The 13727-nt window shown below is 44.3% G+C and overlaps 1 protein-coding gene across 1 annotated transcript in view; it reads right to left on the reverse strand.

Moving 5' to 3' along the window:
• Positions 1 to 1875: 1875 nt before the first annotated feature.
• Positions 1876 to 13727, reverse strand: part of si:ch211-106h4.4 (MAM and LDL-receptor class A domain-containing protein 1) — a 37100-nt gene continuing 25248 nt past the window's right edge. Inside the window, exons 40-50 of the mRNA XM_023976810.3 lie at positions 13279 to 13466; positions 12974 to 13139; positions 11387 to 11605; positions 10873 to 11051; positions 5794 to 6031; positions 4477 to 4636; positions 4227 to 4338; positions 3770 to 3893; positions 3383 to 3473; positions 3122 to 3167; positions 1876 to 2948 (exon numbers count right to left, since the gene is read on the reverse strand). Coding sequence (XP_023832578.2) covers positions 2847 to 2948; positions 3122 to 3167; positions 3383 to 3473; positions 3770 to 3893; positions 4227 to 4338; positions 4477 to 4636; positions 5794 to 6031; positions 10873 to 11051; positions 11387 to 11605; positions 12974 to 13139; positions 13279 to 13466 — 1625 coding nt within the window. The 3' untranslated portion in view covers positions 1876 to 2846. The remainder of the gene's footprint in view (positions 2949 to 3121; positions 3168 to 3382; positions 3474 to 3769; positions 3894 to 4226; positions 4339 to 4476; positions 4637 to 5793; positions 6032 to 10872; positions 11052 to 11386; positions 11606 to 12973; positions 13140 to 13278; positions 13467 to 13727) is intronic.

Consider the following 13727-nt stretch of genomic DNA (forward strand, 5'->3'; position numbering starts at 1 on the left):
ATGTCTGGCCACTGGCATACCGGACACCGTCGCAGCTCTGGGGGCCTGTCATAGATATCTATTTTCTAGTAACCCTTCAAAATGTCATTCGTAGGAACCTTTTTAATTTCCATACGTATGTACTACTGTAGGCAGCTAAGTGTTTGTTGCTTGGGCTTTAGGAATATAACTGAAAAAGTGTCTCAGGCCTTGAAAAATACAAATAAAATACTGATTGAACACATAAGGGGATATCGGTTGACAAATGCCATGGTCAAGGCTGCGACGGCACCAGTGTAATGAGTGGAGCTGACACAGGTGCTCAAAAGGCATATCAGAACGAGAGCCTAATGCTTCTTAGGTAGTTCTTCACGAGTTTTAGTTTAGAAAACAATCTCTCCGCAGAAGCGACAGTTACAGGATGGTAAAAACAGCTTGATTACCTGAGAAACATCAGGGAAACTAGGCAGAAAGCAGTTGCTCTTCAAATAGAGCAGTTCTGCAACATCTTTAATTGAGCCGCTCATTCTCCTTCATTGCCGGCCTCAACACGTTACGGAAAGAGATTAACTGTACAGGTTGTCTGGATACCGGACAGCCAATACATTGGCAGATGCAAATAGATGATCATACTTAGTGGACAAAAAAAAAATAGAGGTTTGTGATTTTGTTCATACTGGTGAACCGCCGTTTGTGTTGTGTGGTCGTAAATATCAGCAGTCCTTTATCTCTGGTATATCTTGGCACGCACCATTCAAAACTAAGTTTAAATTGTGTGCATCACAGTTGACATAGGCCTATACTGCACAATGTCTCAGGAAAGGTTGTCTGGGTTGGCAATACTCGGTATTGAAAACAGTCGGGCCTGTAACCTGGACCGACAGGCCGGGGTGTAAAAAAATTGCAGACAAAAAAAAGGAGGACTTCAGAAGACCAGGGGCTTCTCTGAAGTTGGATTTCATTTAATTTACCTTGAATATTGCAGGCCATTTGTGTAGGCTATTAGCCAGACAAAATCGGTCGAGTTCAACAATAAATAGTTGCTTAATTTATCCTCAAGCCAACAACTTTATTCCTCATTGTTAGGCTATTTGTATTTATTGAGGATGACCATTAGCTGCTGTGTAATTTTTATACAAAGTTCATAAATAGCAGCTAAATACGGTAGATGGCTATAGAGAGTATACTGAATTAACAGTCCCTAGGAAGCTAGTGTTTTGAAGGTGGACTGACTATCATTTGGCATTGTTAGACTCGTTTCACCTACAACTTTCCATCCAAGCTGGGAGAGAGCACGAGGACGGCTCATGTCATGCAGGTTCAGGTAGACTATACAGGACGGGTGTATATTATAAAACATCTAGTGGTAGCTGATTAGTATGCTGTTGCAGCAAACATTTATTTTACAATCTGCAATGTTTGAATTTCCAAATTGAAGTCATTGCCACCAGCCAGCAGCAACATCATTGCCACCAGCCAGCAGTCTAAAAATGACAGCATTGAAACACCATGTATAGCTTCGTGAAATGTTAGGCTTAACGAAAATGATGACCAAATAGGCCTACCAATAAACATGTATCCATTAGCTAAACCAAAGATATACATGCCCTTGCACCACAGAAAGCCTATCATCGATTCATTAGGCATGCAGCCGCATGGGGGAGTCTGGGTGTTTGCTATCATGTCTGTGCTGGATGTGCCAGGGCCTGGGGATGGATGGATAGTGGGGCTGGGGCTTGGAGAGAGGTCTAGGGACTGGGGATGGGGGTGGGGGTGGGGCTTGGAGAGAGGGCTAGGGATGGGGCTTGGAGAGAGGGCTAGGGATGGGGCTTGGAATGGGGCATGAGATGGTTGTCTTATATTACAGGGTAGAGAGGCAAAGACTGAAGAAGAAACTTGTAAATAAACATTTATTACAGTAAAGTGCAGCAAAAAAACGATCTTACTCTAGCTACAAAGATTTAGGTTTGTTGGTTAATCTAATGTCATTATGAATATACCACTTTTTAACATAGCTATTGATCTTGATCAAAATTGTCCTCGTCACTATGGTAAATGCAATTCCTGAGCATAAAATAATGAACATACAGTATCAGTCAAAAGTTTGGACAAACCTACTCATTCAAGGGTTTTTCTTTATTTTTACTATTTTCTACATTGCAAAATATTATTGAAGACACCAAAACTATGAAATAACACACATGGAATCATGTAGTAACCAAAAAACTGTTAAACACATCAAAGTTGCCACCCTTTGCCTTGATGACAGCTTTGCACACTCTTGGCATTTTCTCAACCATCTTCATGAGGTGGAATGCATTTCAATTAACAGGTGTGCCTTGTTAAAAGTTAATTTATGGAATTTCTTTCCTTCTTAATGCGTTTTTGCCAATCAGTTGTGTTGTGACAAGGTAGCGGTGGTATACAGAAGATAGCCCTATTTGGTAAAATACCAAGTTCATATTATGGCAAGAACAGCTCAAATAAGAAAAATGAGAAACAACAGTCCATCATTACTTTAATCTACAATGTAAAAAAATAGAAAAAATAAAGAAAAACCCTTGAATGAGTAGGTGTCTCCAAACTTTTGACTGGTACTGTATATCAATCGAGCTTTCCTAAGGCTATAATATGAATGCTGTTAGATACAAACTGTAGCTTATACACTTCAGTTGACACTCTGCTTAGTAGTGTTTGAGTTCATTACAATTTTTACAGGGATAGTGCACATTAATCAATGTTTCAGTAAAAGGGATGGTTTTAGCTGGCCAGCTAATTTTCAACCGCTCTCCCTAGTGTACATTGTAACTTTGTTTTGTCATAAGCTCATGAGAACATTTATGAGAACGGTTTAGAGCTATTCCTCCTCAAGCATCAGAGGTAACCCCTCTGAACTCTGCAGTGTCTGAAGAGGGATCATACAAGGTGTTGAAGAATGACAGCTCAGATTCCCTTCCGAATTCTAAACCCTAGAAATAAAAATGGAGTCTCTTTATACAGTCCTAGACAGAGCACAACTTGGCCAATATGGCTCTCAAACATACGTTTTCATGAGGGCATTGACTGTCAGAACTTTTAACAGTATAGAATATGATTTTGTGATGATGTTCACTATTTTATGTTATAATGTAATTCTACTTACGTTGCTAAGATCGAAAACATGGACATTTTCCAGAGGTTCAGGTAGGCTGTGGGGGAGATGTCACTGAATTATTTCTACCACTGTTGTGATCAGATATCATTGGATCTATTTTTACATTGGAATCACAAATATTGTCATTGTCATTGTTATCTTCATTGCTATCATCATCATCATCAGCATCAGCAGCATTCTTATCATCACCATGAAAGACATCACCAATTCATCATTAACAACGTTATCATAATTCTCATCATGTCATACTTGGTGGAGCGTTTCCATCGGAGTACAAAGAGAACAGTGGCGATGACAGCCACCACCAGCAGAGAGAGAACCACTCCCAACCACACAGAATCTGGAGGCACAAGAACACATTAGACAATTCAAAAGTTTGTGAACATTGTTTGTAACATTGTGTACATTAGTGTAACACCCTTGTCAAAAAGGGGTTGTTAGGAAACTCATTCTAATACCATCCTGCCGACCACACCAAATGTCTAAACCTGAGGGCTGAGTGACCATTGATCAGACATTCCAGTCCAGAACAAGTCCAGCCCAGCACAATACAGCTCAGTGCAGTGTAGTCCAGTCCAGTCTAGCGCAGTGCAGTAGAGCACAGCACAGTCTAGTACAATACAGAGAGAGGCCTACTATCTGTAGTAGGAGTTGGAGTGTCCGTGGGTACGGTGTTGTAGCAGTGACCAGGATGGATGGTGATGTCATCTAGAGCCACGTCACCGCCGGGGGCCCGGCCCCTCCAGTACATGAACACAAACTGTGGAGGGGACAGGACACGGCCTTAATATAATCACAGACATATACAGTATAATTAGTGACACATCAGTCTCACATTACCATACTTCCAAGTCTTGTTAATGATTTGGCTTGGAAGCCTGGGAATTGTGGTTTATGACACAGGCAGTCACACACTAATACAGTAGTCCAGTGATGTTTAATCAAACCAGGAACAAAACGTACATGGAGAAGACAAGTATAAAATGTAAGAAGATCCTTGTATGCTTTCCTGTCCATTACACCGACCACTTAATATAAAGCCTCCCTGAAGAGTTAAATGAGTTACTTAATACTTATGACTGTAGACACTTACCCAGAATGGCTGTGTATAATCCACGTATACGCTGCCCTCCAACCACACGTCTCCCTGGCTGCCTGACTCCGTCCACAAGACATCAGCAGCACCTCCACTAGCATGCTTTTTCCTGGGGGAATGAAAGAATCAACCAATCAATAAGCCAATCAATCTACCATTCATACACCCATCCATCAATCCATCCATCCACCCACCGACCCAACTGTCCATCCATCCATCCTTCCGAGGACCACACGATCGTACCCACCTGTCATTGCGGTAGAGGTTGAGGGTCCCGATGTGAGGGCCATACATGTGAAACCAGAAAGTCAGACAGTACCCCCTGCTGTCCGCCTGCAGTATCTCACTGAACAGCATGGATCTGTCTCCCCATTGGCCCACAGAACTGTCCACATACAGGTAGTAACCTGGGAGGAGACAGGACAGGGAGTGACTAAGGGGCCTTTTCTGACCAGCATCCCATTGACAGCCAGACTTGCCAAAATATATAACGGACACTTACCTTAACCTTAAAAGGATAGTTTGGGATTTTGGCATGTTCCCTTTATCTACTTCCCAAGAGTCAGATGAACTCGTGGATACCATTATGTAACCGCGTACAGTTTGAAAGAGGTTGCTAATTAGAATTAGCGTAATGGCTGGATGTCTATGTAGACTTCCAGTCATTGCGTTAAAAGCTAGTTAGCATTGGCTTGCGAAACTAACTCCGACTTCCTTTATACTGGAGGCAGATTGTGGTTTCCATATGTTTGATACTGTTCCATTCATTCCATTCCAGCCATTATAATAAGCCTGTCCTCCTAAAGCTTCTCCCACCAGCCTACTCTGCTGTATGGTGCACTCAAAGGGCCGGTTTCCCGGACACAGGTTAACCCTAGTCCTGGACTAAAAAGTACTTTCATTGGAGATTTTCCATTAATCTTGCTTTTTAGTCCAGGATTAGGCTTATTTCTGTATCCAGGAAACCACCCCATTATGTCTTGTAGTTAGTTGTAGGCTATAAAAAAAGGGCCCGTTGGAACCCAAACTTGGCATGAACATTTAGCTTACAAGACGTTTTAAATGTAAGGTCTGGTAGATGATTCAATCAGTGCCATTAGTGATGATATGACACAGCGCACTGGCTGGCTCATGTGTAGGTCTGGGAGGAGGGGTGTGTGTGTGTGGCAGTGCACTGCCATTTGGCGTGCAGCACATTGGCTGTGACTTGTAGTGCAATGCATCGCGGGCTGTATGGAAGCGGGCCAAAATGAATTGACAACCCAAATCATTGTGTGGGCCGGATAGAAATGTGTCATGGGCCGAATTCGGCCCGCGGGCCTTGTGTTTGACACGTGCCCTAACCGAATTTTAACAAATTGTCAAATTAAATAGCCGTTTGCACGTCAGCCACGTCCCCTGTGTTTTCCCCCAGAGGACAGGTACACGTAACACAAAAACTTTCAAAATGTTTGGAAAACAGAAACAATCATACCAGAACTTTAACATTAAGAACACTCATTTGAATTCTCTGTTTGAAAACATTTAGCTACGTTGTGCCCTACTGAACATAACACATGCTCACCTAGGGAGGAGTTGGTGGTGTGGTCCACACTGGGCCCAGTGTTGGGGTTTGGTGAGGCCCCTCTGTCCCTCAGCCAGTCCCCCTCATCCACCCCTTCCATGGCCACGTTGGCCCAGCCACACAGGTTGGTCTGGAAGTCACAGTGTCCAGGGGGAGGACAGAGGCTGCTGGTCACCTGGATGTCATCAAAGGCCATGTCTCCCTCATCACTGCTCCCCTTCACCCCCTCCACAATGATCTGAAACAGAGTGACTGCTATGAGAACCACCAGAAACAAAATCACCATCATGTACAGCGATCTTCAAACGACTCCTTGTGGACCCCCAGATGTTTCACAATTTTGTTGTAGCCCTGAAATAACTCACATGATTCACCTATTCAAGAGCTTGATGGTTAAATCAAATCAAATTGTATTTATCACACGCGCCGAATACACCTAGTGTAGACTTCACAGTGAAATGCTTGCTTACGAACCTTTCCCAAAGATGCAGTTTTATTAATTATTATAAAAAAATCAATAGTAACTAACACGAGAGGAATAAAATAAAATACACAAGAATGGAGCTATATGTAGGAAGTACCCGTACCAGATCAATGTGGAGCTATATACAGGGAGTAGAAGTACCAGCGTCAATGTGGAGCTATATACAGGGTCATACCAGATACCAGGTCAATGTGGAGCTATATACAGGGAGTACCAGTACCAGATCAATGTGGAGCTATATACAGAGAGTACCAGTACCAGATCAATGTGGAGCTATATACAGGGAGTACCAGTACCAGGTGAATGTGGAGCTATATACAGGGAGTACCAGTACCAGGTCAATGTGGAGCTATATACAGGGAGTACCAGTATCAGGTCAATGTGGAGCTATATACAGGGAGTAGAAGTACCAGGTCAATGTGGAGCTATATACAGGGAGTAGAAGTACCAGGTCAATGTGGAGCTATATACAGGGAGTACCAGTACCAGGTCAATGTGCAGAGGTACGGGATACTTTAGGTAGATATGTACATGAAGGCGGGGTAAAGTGACTAGACATCCGGATAGATAATAATACAAGTTAAATAAAGAACAGAGTAGCAGCAGCAAACGATTAGTGTAAACGTTTATTTACGTAATATTTTTTTTAAATCAATTTTTGGGGAGCAGAAATGCCTTCTGGAACATGTGAACTTTCATTTGTCTTAATAACAAACTTGTATGCCATCCGTAAATACAAATAATTTTGTAAAATTAGGAGCCTAGTTGGTTTAGCCACAGAAAAAGTCAGGAACCTTCAGATAATGTATGGGCTGGACATGCCAAGAGGCGAGTTCGGATTGGTCTGCCCTGTAGCACACCTCTGTCTGTAACCTGTGATGCTCAGTAAGTGCAGATAATCCTTGCTACCACTGCCCTTTTGAAAGATATAACGTTAGCAATGCAGAACTGCAAAAGTGTTGCTACTTTCTGCACACAGAAGAGTGTGAACCGGAGGGATTTGACACAATAGGCCAAACAAGCTGTAGCTAGCTAAAAGCCAAATGGAAAAGACACACTGCCGTGAAGCGTTCATCAATGTTCTGTATACGGGCAAGAGAGTCTAGCTACATTTTCAGATATTATACATTTCAAATTTAGTCAGAAAGTCATTTTCATTGCAAGTTAGCTTGCTGGCTCGCTAGCGAAAGTTACGTGTACGAACTGTGTAGTAATATTATTTGTATCTCAGAAATCCATTTGCATTGCTGGTTATAGCCTAATGTTAGCTAGCTAGCTAGCTAGATAACATTGCACATAGTTTGTTAGCTTTAGCTACCTGCAGATTCACGCCTGGTGGCTAGCTATGACAATCCGTTTGTAATGTAGCTATGGGCTTTTATTTTTTTAAATTTATTTAACCTTTATTTAACTAGGCAAGTCAGTTAAGAACAAATTCTTATTTACAATGACGGCCTACCAAAAGACAACACAGCACAACATGGTAGCAACACAACATGGTACAAACATTATTGGGCACAGACAACAGCACAAAGGGCAAGAAGGTAGCGACAACAATACATCACGCAAAGCAGCCACAACTGTCAGTAAGAGTGTCCATGATTGAGTCTTTGAATGAAGAGATAAAACTGTCCAGTTTGAGTGTTTGTTGAAGCTCGCTCCAATCACTAGCTGCAGCGAACTGAAAAGACGAGTGACCCAGGGATGTGTGTGCTTTGGGGGCCTTTAACAGAATGTGACTGGCAGAACGGGTGTTGTATGTGGAGGATGAGGGCTGCAGTAGATATCTCAGATAGGGGGAGTGAGGCCTAAGAGGGTTTTATAAATAAGCATCAACCAGTGAGTCTTACGACAGGTATACAGAGATGACCAGTTTACAGAGGAGTATAGAGGGCAGTGATGTGTCCTATAAGGAGAATTGGTGGCAAATCTGATGGCCGAATGGTAAAGAACATCTAGCCGCTCGAGAGCACCCTTACCTGCTGATCTATAAATGATGTCGCCGTAATCTAGCATGGGTAGGATGGTCATCTGAATCAGGGTTAGTTTGGCAGCTGGGATGAAAGAGGAGCGATTACGATAGAGGAAACCAAGTCTAGATTTAACTTTAGCCTGCAGCTTTGGTATGTGCTGAGAGAAGGACAGTGTACTGTCAAGCCATACTCCTAAATACTGGGTTGGGATTATGGTTCATTGTTTCGCTAGCTAGCTACAAGTCTAAACAAAAGACTCCACATCGCCAGATGGTTAGATGACCCATCAAGTTAGCCAGGTGTGTCTAGAGGTCATTACGGCAATCTACTGTAGTTCATGAACATGTCTAGACAATAGTGATCCATCCAATTACCTAGATGTGGCTGGTGGGTGGTTAAAGCATTTCTTTCACATGACCTATCAATTTAACAAGTGTGTCTGGGTAAGCATCACCTAATTATTATAAAATATTTATACAATATTTTTATCTGGACACTTACAAAGTCAGATTAGGATATAGGCCAAGGACTAGATGAGGTGTATTTTTCACCTGAAGTTTTTCCTTATTGTAGGCTACTACTTTCACCACTTTTAGTTTTGCAATCTTTGGTTGTTTACTACACTACCTTACTCACTCTGTTTAGCACATGGCCTCACATGTGAATCCTTAGAGGTGGGTGGGACTAAAGCTTAAGATGCTGAATAGGTGTAGACAAAGATGAGCTCTCCAGTAGGTGTACCAAAACATTCAAGGGCATTTGCTCAAAAGTGGGGTTACAAGTTTATCAACTGTCAAAGCATAATTACTTTCCCATTGTTCCTCAACTGCAATGTATAATATACCATTTTGTAGCGCTGATTCTCTACTTTAGTGCAATGTAAAAAACACAATTTCAAATTTTGCTACATAAGACTGAATCGAGGCGGTCGGTCACATATATATATAAAGTCTAGTGAGTGTGTGTAGGGTCAGTGCAAGATAGAGTCAGTGCAGATAGTTTGGGTACCATTAATTGGCTATTGACTATTTAGCAGTCTTATGGCTTTGGGGTAGAAGTTGTCTCGGAGACTGTTGGTCTGAGAGCCGATGCTCTGGTACTGTTTGCCGGATGGGCCTTCCTCTGACACCACCTGATATAGCGGTCCTGGATGGCAGGGAGCTCAGCCCCAGTAATGTACTGGGCTGTCCGCACCACCCTTTGTAGTGCTTTGCGGTCAAGGGTGGCGAAATTACCATACCAAGCGCTGATGCAGCCAGTCAAGATGCTCTCGATGGTGTAGCTGTAGAACTTTGAGGATCTGAGGGCCCATGCCAAATATTTTCAGACTCCTGAGGGAGAAGATGCACTGCCGTGCCCTCTTCACAACTGTGCGGGTGTGTGCGGATCAAGTCCTTAGTGATGTGGACACCAAGGAACTTAAAGCTCTCGAACCGCTCAACAATAGTCCTGTCGATGTGGATGGGGGCCTGCTCTCCCCTCTTTCTCCTTTAGTCCACGATTACGTTGTGGGAGAGGTTGTTGTCCTGGCACCACACTGCTAAGTCTCTGACCTCCTCCCTGTAGGCTGACTCATCACCGTCGGTGATCAGACCTACCACCCTCGTGTCATCAGAAAACTTGATTTTGGTGTTGGTGTCGTGCGCGGCCACGCAGTCATGGGTGAACAGGGAATACAGGAGAGGACTAAGCACACCCCTGAAGGGCCCCCGTGTTGAGGGTCAGCATGGCGGAGGTGTTGTTGCCTACCCTCACCACCTGGGGCTGACCCGTCAGGAAGTCCAGGATTCAGTTGCAGGTTGAGGGGTTGAGTCCCAGGGTCCCCAACTTGGTGATAAACTTGGAGGGGACTATTGTGTTGAACACTGAGCTGTAGTCTATGAACAGCATTCTCACATAGTTATTTCCCCTTTTGTACAAGTGAGAGAGGGCAGTGTGTAAAGGAATTTAGATTGCGTCATCTGTGGATCTTTTGGGGAGGTATGTGAATTGGAATGGGTACAGGGTGCCTGGGATGATGGTGTTGATGTGTGTCATGACCAGCCTTTCAGAGTACTTCATAATTACATTTAGGCTGATTACCTTGGAGCTCTTGGGAACAGGGACAATGGTGGTCAGTTTGAAACATGTTGGGATGACAGACTGGGACAAGGAGAGATTGAAAATGTCTGTGAAGATACCTGCACATGCTTTGAGAACGCACCCTGTTATTCCATCTGGCCCGGCAGCCTTGATTGTTAACCTGTTTAAACATTTTGCTCACATTGGCCACGGAGAGCGGTATCATATAGTCATCCGGAAAAGCATGGGCTTTCGCGCGAGGTACAATGTTATATTCCTCGAAGCGAGCATAAAAGTTATTCAGCTCGTTTGGGAATTCTGCGTTGCTGGGCAGCTCATGGCTGGGTTTACCTTTGTAATCCGTTATGGTCTGCAAGCCCTGCCACATAAGACAAGTGTAGAACAAGTAGAAGGATTCCACCTTAAACAGGATTATTTACAGTAAGTGTTAGGCTGGAGAAGGATGGGAATAGAAACTGAAACCATTGTGTTTCGACACATAGCAATCATCAGTGTGTTTGGTCTAGGACGGCATCCCACAGTGTCAAGACAGGGGCTCACCCTGTAATCGTCCCGGTCCAGCTGCAGCGTTGCCTGGGCAAACCTCCACAGAGCCCCCTGGTCCCCTGAGTGGGACAGCAGCATTACTTGGCCCCCTTGTTCACTCCACTGGTACACATTCAGCGTCCCCATGCCCCTCCCGGACATGTGGTACCACAGCTGAAGACACACCCCTTTACCTGCGCCACAAACAGACAGACACGTAACAAATATTCTTATTCAGTTTTTTTAGGATCTGCTCAAAAGTAGTACACTATATGCAAGTGAAATAATAGGCTATCATTTAAGACCGAACCTCTCATCTCTAGGAGATGGTTGCTAGTCTATGATTGCGTTCCGATTCTCTCAAAGTGTGCACTTGTCCACTCTTCCCCACGCAATGAATAGCATTGGGGTTGGCATGGGTTCATACCAATCTTCCACCAGTCCTTTCCTTTTAATTCCATGAAGGGAAGTGAACAAGTGCACATAGAGCAGAAGGGTAGAGAAACAGGACGCAGAATATCCCTTTCACCTGCAGGGAACAGTGGGGAGGCCATCCTGGCTGTCTGTCCAGGCTGGTCAACCCCCGATGAGGGCAGGTAGAAGTAGTGTCCAGTGGCGGTGTTGGTGGTGTGGTCGTAGTCCGGACCGGTGTTAGGGTTAGGGGTGGACCCGGACCCCCTAACCCAGTCACCGTCATCATCAGCCTGCTGAAGCCAGTTACAACTGCTCTCCTCAAAGTCACACAGGTCTGGAAGGTAAAAAATATTTTTTAATATACAAAAAATATACAAAGATATGTGGACGTCAAATTAGTGGATTTAGCTATTTCAGCCACACACAGCCATGCAGTCTCCATAGAAAACATTGTCAGTAGAATGGTGTTACTGAAGAGCTCAATGACTTTCAATATGGCAGCGTCATTGATGCCACCTTTCCAACAAGTCAGTTGGTCAAATTGCTGCCCTGCTAGAGCTGCCCCGGTCAACTGTAAGTGCTGTTATTGTGAAGTGGAAACGTCTAGGAGCAACAACGGCTCAGACGCAAAGTGGTAGGCCACACAAGGTCACAGAACGGGACCGGCGAGTGCTGAAGTGCGTAACTATCTTCTGTCCTCGGTTGCAACACTCCATACTGAATTCCAAACTGCCTCTGGAAGCAACGTCAGCACAAGAACTGTTTGTTGGGCGCTTCATGAAATGTGTTTCCATGGACGAGCAGCGGCACACAAGCCTAAGATCACCATGCCAATGCCAAGCATCGGCTAGTGGTATAAAGCTCACCGCCATTGGACTCTGGAGAAATGCGTTCTCTGGAGTGATGAATCACGCTTCACCATCTGACAGTCCGACGGATGAATCTGGGTTTGGGATGCCAGGAGAATGCTACATGCCCAAATGCATAGTGCCAACTGTAAAGTTTGGCGGGGGAGGAATAATGGTCTGGGGATGTTTTTCATAGTTCGGGCTTGGCCCCTTAGTACCAGTGAAGGGAAATCTTAACACTACAGAATACCATGACACTCTAGATTCTGTGCTTCTAAGTTTGTGACAACAGTTTGGGGAAGGCCCATTCCTGTTTAAGCATGACAATGCCCCCGTGCACAAAGTGAGGTTCATACAGAAATGGTTTGTTGAGATCGGTGTGGAAGAACTTGACTGGCCTGCACAGAGTCCTGACCTTAACCCCATTGAACACCTTTGGGATGAATTGGAACGCCGACTGCGAGCCAGGCCTAATCTCCCAACATCAGTGCCCGACCTCACTGATGCTCTTGTGGCTAAATGGAAGCAAGTCCCCGCAGCAATGTTCCAACATCTAGTGGGAAGCCTTCCCAGAAGACTGGAGGCTGTTATATCAGCAAAGGGGGGACCAACTCCATACTAATGCCCATGATTTTGGAATGAGATGTTAGACGAGCAGGTGTCCACATACTTTTGGTCATGTAGTGTATAAACATAAGGTATATCAACATAGACTTAATGATATACGGAAATATACAGGTATATTAACATATACAGACATAAAAACTAACAAATGCATGCTAGGACTTGTATCAGAGTACACCATTAAGAAGAGTTATACTAAGTGTACAGAATTAAGTTATGATGAAGGGTACCTGATGGGGCGCAGGGTCCCACTGTGAAGGTGATGTCATCGATGGCGATGTCCCCCGCCTCCCCGCCCACCGAGGCCTCCAATACCACCAAGTGGACTTCGTGTAAGGTCACATGACTCTGGGCCAGCTGCCACTCATCCCCCTGAGTGCGACCCCTGTACCACACCTATAGATAAAGACAGGAGAGCAGGTAGATGATGGCTCTAATCACTGATCTAGGGTCAGATGTTACCTATAGGTCATAGGTAAAGACAGGGGGAGACTTAGATGTTACTCCTAATCTCTGATCCAGGGTCTGTTCTTACCAGTGTTCCTAGCCGGGACTGTGTGGTGTGTAGCACCATTCTGAGTGATCCTACTGTGGGCCCAAACATGTGGTACCAGAATGAGAGGCAGTACCCCTGGGGCCCTGCAGGGGGCAGCAACTGGGACTTCAGCTGAGCAACACTACCAACGGTGCTGGGAGCAGAGCTCTCGATGTACAGGTAATACCCTAGGAATTAAACAACACACTGATTAACACTGAGGAAACCATTGAATTATGCAACAGGTTGGAACCGTTGAAGCAATTGAACACACACTGCTGACTACGCCAGCATTAAAAAACGGCAACAGTTCCATCCTGTTACATTATATTGTCCAGATTTGATGTAATCATGATCATTTACATTGGTTACACAACCCCTTTAAAGTACCAGAAACAGTGAGAGAAGAACCATAGCCTACTATATCGCTAGCATCAAACACTGATGCT

This window comes from Salvelinus sp. IW2-2015, linkage group LG32, assembly GCF_002910315.2.
Source record: "Salvelinus sp. IW2-2015 linkage group LG32, ASM291031v2, whole genome shotgun sequence".
Lineage (NCBI taxonomy): Eukaryota > Metazoa > Chordata > Actinopteri > Salmoniformes > Salmonidae > Salvelinus > Salvelinus sp. IW2-2015.